The sequence below is a fragment of the Pteropus vampyrus genome, unplaced genomic scaffold, assembly GCF_000151845.1.
Source record: "Pteropus vampyrus isolate Shadow unplaced genomic scaffold, Pvam_2.0 Scaffold387, whole genome shotgun sequence".
NCBI lineage: Eukaryota > Metazoa > Chordata > Mammalia > Chiroptera > Pteropodidae > Pteropus > Pteropus vampyrus.
The window spans coordinates 4,061,923-4,070,857 of NW_011889168.1; the positions used below are offsets into that span (position 1 = coordinate 4,061,923).

Consider the following 8,935-nt stretch of genomic DNA (forward strand, 5'->3'; position numbering starts at 1 on the left):
GGAGAAAAGCAGAACCTTCCTTTCAGGTGACAGTCTGAGTGAGACCTTCCCTCAGTGCTTTCTCTCCACCCTACCCGCAGGATCCTAGGCCTTAGGACTGGAAAGACTCAGGCTGTGTCCCATCCAGTTCAGACCAATCCCACCGCCATGAACAGAGGCAGCTCCTTCGCAAAAAGCTCCAGGAAAGATTCCCAGAAATCAGAGGAGAAATGCAAGGTGAGGTCATCTGGAGGGGGAGAGTTGTGGCCCAGGGGACAGTGGAGTGTGACTATACTTTTGAAGAGGTAAAGTCAGAGGCAGTGGAACAAGAAGCAAGGTGTCAGGGAGATGCAGAGCCTCAGGAGTTTCCCATCTTCACTCAGAACTTACCTCTCATGCCTGGAGAAAACAATGTCTGCGACCTTGTACTTTATCTGATGACTCTCAGTTTATTCAGGAAAGAAGAAGAGAGCCTGTAACCAGGAGTAAGCAGCAGTGCGTGCCAGGGAATGGGCTAAGAAATGTTACCCTTGTTATCTCAGCCATGACGTCAACCAAGAGGAGTTATTATCTGCAGTTTATAGATTCAACACAGAGGTACTGTGGCGGAGGAAGAGGCCCATCTGAAGGTCAGATATTGTTGCCCGAGTGGTTGCCTGGATTCATTTTTCTTTGTTTCTAGGCCTTCAAGGATATTTGCAAATACTTCTCTAAGGAAGAATGGGCAAAGCTGGGAAACTCACAGAAATGCACCTATGTGTACATGAAGAGAAACTACGACACCATGACTGGTCTAGGTAACAACAAGTTCTGGATCCACACAGGCCTGGGAACACATGACCATCCCTCTTTCCCTTTATAGGCCGTGGCTTCTGATGAGGTTGTGGCAAGTGTCCCCTTCTTTCTTTTTGCATGGGGATAAATCCCAGGGAAGCTTCCGACCTTCTGCTCCTGTGCAGGTGTTAGGGGCGGGAGTGGCCACGGAGAAGCTCAGACTTGGATCCTGCAAGTTTCTCTCCTTCTGGCCCTTTTTCGGATCTAACAGCCGGCTGACCAGCTTTACTGTCCCTGCTGCTTTCCAGCATCCCATCCACTTCTCATGCTGTCTCTTAAAAAACAAATATTATGCTTCTTTTAAGTCTCAATGCCACTCTCCCAGCTTTTATGAATCCTAACAAACAGACCGCAAAATCTCCTGAGAATGATTCTCATGAAGATCAGAACCCCGGGAATCAGGGTGAGTGACAGGAAGGGCCTGGAAATTGTCCCCTGAAGCGCAACTGTTTCAGAGTCCAGCTGCTCAAGAAAGATTCTCAGGCGTTTCTCTCCTAAAGGGATCATGGCTGCATGCAGAAGGTTAAGTATAGTCAGAGGCCATTCGTATAAAATCCTAAATCACACAAAACAGGAACATATATATTTTATGGATAAGTTATTGGCAAATGTGTAAAAACCTGAATGAGAATACGACTCATCAAATTCAGGCAAGGAAAAGGAGGGAGGGCAGGCATCCGTGAGGGCTGCACAGATGCCTTCAGCTGTAAGTTGTTTAGAATGTTTTTGTTATATTCAAATAAAGATCTCAGAGTGATCTGAACAGTTGTCAGATTGTGTTCAGTCTGACTAGAGCCAGTGTTATATGGGCACAGGTGTCTAATATTATTCTCCATAATTTTCTGTAGTTCGAATCACTCTTTATTGAAAGGAGTTATTATTCCTGCTGAACATCATTAATGAATCACAGGAGAATTACGAAAACTTTGATTAAAGTGCAAATCTTCCCAAAACAACCAGAGCCAAATTTAAAATAGTGAATAGGTATCTTAGGAGAAACATCTTAGGAGACAAAGTGATTAAGGCATTATGTGATGACATTCAGTTATCTTCCTGTGCTTTACCAAACAGAATTGTACTCTCGCTCCTAAATGAATCTGAATCTATGGGTTGACCTTGGGAGAGAAATGGATTTCAGAGAGAAATCCTGCCCCCCCACACACTGAGTTTTCTCAGTTGTCAGCGAGCAGACACAACATGGGGTGAAAAAAGCAACAGATTCTAGAAATCTTTGTGCCTGCAAGCAGTGTGCTTACTCTCCATAGAAGGTATGGGATGTGTTCAGTGGCCTTCTGCTTTGACAGCACTATCGTAAGACTAGATCAGAATGTTCCTGCTGTCTCCAACAGACCTCTGACTCCCCAGTTCAACAGGCCACATTCCACAAGCTCCCAAAATTACTGTCCGAGGTTTAAGAATCCAGTGCTTGCTTACCAACAAGGTTTTTGACATTTGGGGAATGTTTTCAGATGGGAAACCTTCCAGAATCGCTGGCTAAATCATTCCTGGTGCATCACACACTTAACAGCTTCACTGAGGTATTATTGACATAGTATAAAACTCACCCGTTTTAAGTCTACGGTGATTTTTAGTTGCCACACACCTTTATGTGGATACAGTTCAAATTCCTAAGCAATCCATTTCATTCTTTGGGTAAAAAGTAGGAAGTGTGTAATGTAATAGGATGAGGCATTTGATGGGATTTAGCTCACTTTTTGTAAATCATCAGAAGGAAAGTGATGAATTTACACCCTCAGTAAATACCATAAATAAATCGTTATTAAATAATTTCATAGCCAGCCTCACCATAAGCTCTTGACACTGAATGGATTCATACCATCTGCTGCAGAATTCCCTGATATTCCAAGATAATCTCTGGAGTTTGGGATTATTCAGCAACAAGGAACACTTCTGCTTTATCACTTTCTTTTAGATGAGCGTCCTCAGAAAACTTCTGACCTGCAACACCTGAAGGTGAGTATCTCCCAAATCTGAAGGACCACAGGGCCTTTCTCCCTCCACTGATGCGAATTTGGTAAGAGTGGGAGAACATCAAAACTGGCCTGGTCCTCACTGCCTCTCTTTCCTGGTCTCTTTATCATAATGCCAGATGGAGCATCAGTAGCTTAATAATTAACAGCTGTGACAGCTGATACTACTTATATGTTCATAGTTACGCCATATATTCCTTAAGCATTTCATATGCAATAATTTATTTAATCCTTAAAGAAACCCCTATGAAGTTGTTACTCTTATACATAATGATGAGAATATTAAAAATGGTAATAGTGACTCAAAATAACAATGGTATGTTACAGAGTCGTTAATTAATTTGCCTGAGACCATGGTGGCAGTGATTGCAGCCTAATCCAAAACCCGAAACAATTTCCAAGCTTATGAATATTTCATATGTTTATGAAGTTCAGGTTTTCTCTCTAGTGCTTTACTGCAAAGATGCTCCTGTTGTTTTTCTTTAGACATTTATTATCACATTAGGAAGTACCAATTCCCTCTCCTCTGTCACAGAGCCATTTTTACATGGCTTGGGGATGGCTTACACCAGCGATCCCCATCCTTTTTGGCACCAGGCACCGGTGCTCCTATGAGAATCTAATGCCTGATGATCTGAGGCGGACCTGAGGCGGTGTTCCTAGTGCTGGGTAGCGCCTGCAAATGCAGATGAAGCTTTTCTTGCTTGCCTGCTTCTCACTTCCTGCTATTTGGCCTGGTCCTTACCTGGCCACTGACCAATAATAGTCTGCAGCCCAGGGTTTGGGGACCCCTGGCTTAGAGTGCTTTCGGGTCTTGTCTGCACCTGAGGCATTTCTAAAGAGTCAGGTTCACTCAGGGATCCTTAGAGGTGTCTGAATGTGTATTGAATAAGTGTTTCCACAATTGTAAATTAAACCAATTGAGAGGGGAAAGGGATCTGGGAGTTGGGTTGCCAGGGTGGAGACAGTTGTGGAGAGAACTCAAAGAAGGGTCATAAGAGAAAGTATTCCTCTTTATTATTACCACATTGCAAGTGTTTACAAGCTCAGAGTGTTACGTTCACCTGTTGTCCACTGTTTCCTGAATGAGGGAGCCAAATGAAAGGCAACTGAAGTATGCTGGCCATATCACACCCTGACGCAAGCAGAATTGATGTGGGAACCACCTCCCTATTTCCACATTAAATGATCTTTCCAAGGTAGGACAGTATGTCACAAGGGGCACTTCTTTCTTTAGTGTCTACATTGATTTCTGTGAACCATCCTTTCCTCTCCCTCCCCACATTCATCTTCCACACACCTTTTCTCAGCAATGTTTGTTCCTCTTTGTACACTTTTATAGTTTCTCTCCCAACAGCTGTCTACTCACTTATATGCGATCACTTATATTTCACAGAAGCCCCTTGTTACTTTCTGGACCTCACAGATTCTTAGAATGCTATTTTCCCCCACATCTTCCATATAAAACAGAACTGTTTACATGGAGGCTTCTGCTGTTTGTGAGAGTGTTGGTCTGGAAAGTTCTGGTCTTTCAAATACCTTTTTTTTAGGCCATTCCTTTTCCTTTTGACCTCCCAGTTTCCTCATAATTGAGGTACGGGTCCTGTGGTGATATCCTGGAATTGTTGAGAATGTTGATTAAGGTACTGCATGTGAAGACACTGTGTAAACCCTAGTACTAGAGTACTAGGGCAATGACATTGATACTGTCTATATGTGACTTTTACATGAAAAGGAGATGCCCAAGAAGCCAGGAAGCAAAGAACATGATTTGAAAACACTTCCAGAAACACATGGCTCAGAGCCAGCTCAGAAACAGCTGTGTCCCCCAGGAAAAGCAAATGCCTCTAGTCAGCAGATGGAGAAGTCAGCAGGTAAATGGAAACCATTTAGGAACAACTCCTCTGGCCCTCCTAGAGTAGGGGATGGATCCTGGACATGACTGGATCCAGGCTGGACTTAGGGTGTTGCTTAGCTTCAGCTGAGCCATTAATACATGACTTCCAGAGTCACAGATTAAGTTGTCATTGATATAAAAGCCATGTACTCATAGGCAATTCCTCCAAATTCTCTGAGCTCCAGAGTCCTAGTCCATAAAGTAGAAATAAAGAATCATAGTTCATAAGTTGTTTGAAGGCGTTAAATGAAATGGAGAAGGTTAACGACATGAAAGGTGCTTAAATAATTCCATCCGTAATAACCCGAGAAAATACCGTACTCAGAATTGTATCCGCAGCCCTCAGCTCAATATCTGACACACAATATGGCCTTAAAAATACATGCTGAAAGAAAGAAGGTCTGAATAAATGTACTGGTAAGTTGAGTTTGAGAATCTAACCCTGACAGTGAGAAGCACCAGAAGCTAAAACCCTAAATGGCATTTGATATGTACTTGTGCAGGTCTAACATCTCAGCCTCTCTGAGCTGGCAGATGTGGAAGACAAACCATGTAGAAGGCTCATGGGCACTTGGCCTAAAAGAGGCAGCTCATCTGTTAAAAAGAACCCAACGCTCCACAACCCACCCATCCCCCATTGACCAAATCTTTGCCACTACAGGACCCAGACACTGAAGACTAATGTCTGGGCCTACAGGCTGAGGGAAAGAAAGAATATAGTCATGTATGAAGAGATCAGTGACCTCGAGGAAGATGATTAACTCTGTAAGTGACACTTCATTCCAAGCCACATCCCTGCAAAACAAACTCTTCTTACAGTACTGGTATCCCATTTTGTCACTCTTTCCTAAATCATTCCTTCCTCAGAGACCCTTGAGGTGCAGCACAGAGGCTAAATAATGAGGCTTTCCACACTCTTTCTACTCCCTCTTCTGTGTATCTAGGGATCTTCCCCAACAAGGATGCCCTGGACAACCCCAGTCAGCTTCTGATGTATAGGCCACACTGTCAACTAACATAGGAATTCATAGCATGGTGAGGGAGTCTCTGGGGCATGAGCATATGGTTCACCTTGAGAAGCAGTGGGAGGTGTGTCCAGATCTTGAGGTAGGGTGAAATATGTGTCCTCGAGGCCCTTCAGGTCAGCATGAGGGCCTGGGTATTGTTGGATCCGGCTATGGGAGGTCACTGCCACTTATTTTCCTTCTCTCTCCTTGTCTCCACCTCAGAAATGTCACAAGTGCCCATGATAAGGAGCAGACCTGATGGCCTTTTATAGACATGGGCCAGGCTGTGAATTCCTGGCCATCAGGTGTACAGCAAGTGAAAAAAAGAGTTCACAGCTGTGAAAAGTTAAACCTGATTGTTCTTACTATGTACAAATATTCTGTTAGATGTTAGAGTTTCGTTGATGAGTAACACATATACTGAAGGTATATTTCTGTCTTGTGTCCATGCACTTCCCTCAGGAAACAAGTGCTGTCAGATATCTCTGTACAAAAGAGCACAGCCCTCCCCTCCCAGATGTGACTCCCGAGGGCAGTTTTTGTGGTTTCAGACATTTCTCTCTGCATTTACGCACGCACGCGCGCGCGCGCGCGCGCACACACACACACACACAGAGTACCCATATGAGCATCTCTCACCTGCTTTTTCCCACTAACAGTGTATTCTGGGGATGTCCCCCTCATTCTGTTCCCTGTTCAACAGGTGCTCCATGCCGCAACCCCCCATTACTCAAACCTTGCTATCAGTCCCTGACAGTTAATAAACACAAGTTTTTTCCCAGTTGTTTGCTCCTCTCATTCTTGTGCACACAACCCTGTGCACATGTGTGAGTGTCACATTAGCACATATTCCTAGAGGTGGAATTGCCTCATCGATGGGCTCATTCATTCAACAAAGATCTAATGGGCTTGAACTGTGTGCTGAGTGCTGTTCCTAGTGCTGGAAAGATATCATGGAACAAGACATGCCTACGTGGACCTCAGGTTCAGTGGAGGATGTTTCCTGTCTTTACTTGATAGATCTCGTACACCCTAATCCTGGGGCTGGATCTGCAGGTGTTTGTTAACCTTGGACTTTGCCTTCGGTCAGATCTTCATGGTCAGCAGCTGAGACCGTCCATTGGAGAGTGTGGAGAGGAGACAGAGATGATGGGGGAACATGGAGGAATAGGGAAGGAGCAGTCCATGGGGCACCTGGTGGACAGGAATTGAAGAGTCCGCTTAGCCATGATACAACAGATGGAAACAACCACTGGACAAAGGCATGTAACTGCCTATCCATGGTCTCTTGATAAGGGGCTCAAGGCAGAGGTGAGGATGAGAGTTAATGGGATAGTCTGCCAGACATTACTTTGCCAGCCACAGACATGGAACGGTCAACTTGGGAAAGGCAGAGGGGAGTCTATTTAGAACAAACCATTTTGCATGTTGGGGGTCATTAAGGCCACCAACAGAGGTCACCAAAGTGAATTGCAAGGAATATCAAACACTAGCCCCAGATGGAGGCAGGATTGTACTCTTTTGACCATCCGCTGCCCATCACCTGGGCCTCTTGGCTTCCATCCAGCCTTGCAGGGCCTCCATGCTCTTGCTGAAGGCACCGTCTCCATTGCCTCTGCCTTTATCCCACCTCTAGATGTGTCCCCTTGTCCAAACAGATTTAGCTTAGAGATGGGGAGAAACTGTAAACTAGCAAATGACTGGCTCCTGGAAGAGAATGTGGGATTCAAGTCTCTTCTTTGGCTTTAACTGGTCACTGTGACTCAGAGCTTGAGGCATGGTTGGTAGGCAAGAATTGTGACTACCCCCTCTCACCCACACACTGTGACAGAGTTGTAAAATCACAGTCTACACATCAGCCCTGATGCTGGCTCTGGGCCTTGGTATCCTAAAGCCCTCAGGGATTGAGGGATCCCATCCAAGAGGACCTTGCCCCGGGTGACTGAAAATTACCACACCGTAGTGCTCTGGGCCTGGGGGTGTACAGAGAACAAGACAAACTGGTAGAGAAGGAGGCATGGTGAGGTGTGTACAAATGTGGACACCCACATAAAACCTCTCCAACCAGAATATTCCTTGATCACAGCCTTCCTCATAGAGTTGACTCTCTCCAAAGAGCCAAGTTTACATGAGTTCTCACCTACTCCTCTGAGTATAATAGCTTGTCACTCTAGACACGTGTCAGGCCCAGGTGGTTGCATTGCAGGCCAGGAAGAACATCTGCAAGAATGGAGAAGTTTTGGTTCACTGGGGTTCCCCCGCTCAGCCCACCTTTCATAATAACCATAGAAAGTGTAATTAATGTTCATATTGTGTTTGTGAAGCACGGCAGCTGATGTTAAGCATCTTGTATGGGTCTAGCAATTGACCTCAACTTCTCAGTGCAGACACTATGATTATTATCATAGCATAGACGTTATATAGAGATATGATAGATGAGACATGGAGGCACAAATAGATGTCAAGCTTCTTTTCAGAGATCCTACAGCTGGCATGTGCAGGAAGGGCTGGGTTTGGGACTCATGGTGACATCACAGACCTTAAGGAGGCCAGGTATGTATGGAGGGTGAGGGAACATAAATGAACTCTGGGATTTGTCCCAAATCTCAGGGTAGAAAATATGGAGTTATTTTTCCAAGACTAGGAATCCCCAGAGGGACAGCATGCAAAGGAGGGAAAGTGTCCTGGTAGTAGTGGGGGAAAAGGAGGACACAGATGCACAGAGTGGGTGCAAAATGAGCTGGCATAGAAGCAAGAAGATCCAAGGCAAAGTGTGGGCTATCACAGGCACCAGAAATTAGCTTGTACGTGGCCCCAAGTACACCTCCAAACAACCTTCTCTCCCCACCAAACCTTGATCTCCTTGTAAGTGCATGTGCTCTTCTGATGTGTCCAAATGACTCATTTAAGCTTCCTGTTTTGTTTCTCTTTCAATCATTTTAAAACTGGTTCTAAAGCTAATCCTTACTCCTAGTATAGAACTGGGAAAATGCAAGGACATGCGAGAGAACAGTACATGCATCACAAGGAAAGACTTCTGAGCTTTATTCACCAAGACCCACAATAAACACACACACACACACACACACACACACACACACACACACACACACATTTTGAAAGTGACTCTAAAACAAATGTTTCAATAAACAATACTGAGACTTTATACATGTGATACACTCTGGTATTTTCTATTCTATTTTGTGATGTGTTATGTTATTTCACTA

The 8,935-nt window shown here is 44.6% G+C and overlaps 1 protein-coding gene across 1 annotated transcript; it reads left to right on the forward strand.

Moving 5' to 3' along the window:
- The first annotated feature begins 147 nt into the window (after positions 1 to 147).
- On the forward strand, positions 148 to 5,462 carry LOC105305480 (putative protein SSX6). The gene is made up of 6 exons (XM_011380097.1): positions 148 to 216; positions 662 to 776; positions 1,139 to 1,216; positions 2,747 to 2,787; positions 4,540 to 4,670; positions 5,363 to 5,462. The coding sequence occupies exons 1-6, from the start codon at positions 148 to 150 to the stop codon at positions 5,460 to 5,462; spliced, it is 534 nt and encodes a 177-aa protein (XP_011378399.1).
- Positions 5,463 to 8,935: the final 3,473 nt, after the last annotated feature.

What these genes read in the sequence shown, in the direction of transcription:
- LOC105305480 (XM_011380097.1), top strand. Translation starts at nt 148, where the DNA reads ATGAACAGAGGCAGCTCCTTCGCAAAAAGCTCCAGGAAAGATTCCCAG. An exon ending in AATCAGAGGAGAAATGCAAG is followed by an intron (nt 217 to 661) that starts GTGAGGTCATCT and finishes CTTTGTTTCTAG; the next exon opens with GCCTTCAAGGATATTTGCAA. An exon ending in TCAGAACCCCGGGAATCAGG is followed by an intron (nt 1,217 to 2,746) that starts GTGAGTGACAGG and finishes ACTTTCTTTTAG; the next exon opens with ATGAGCGTCCTCAGAAAACT.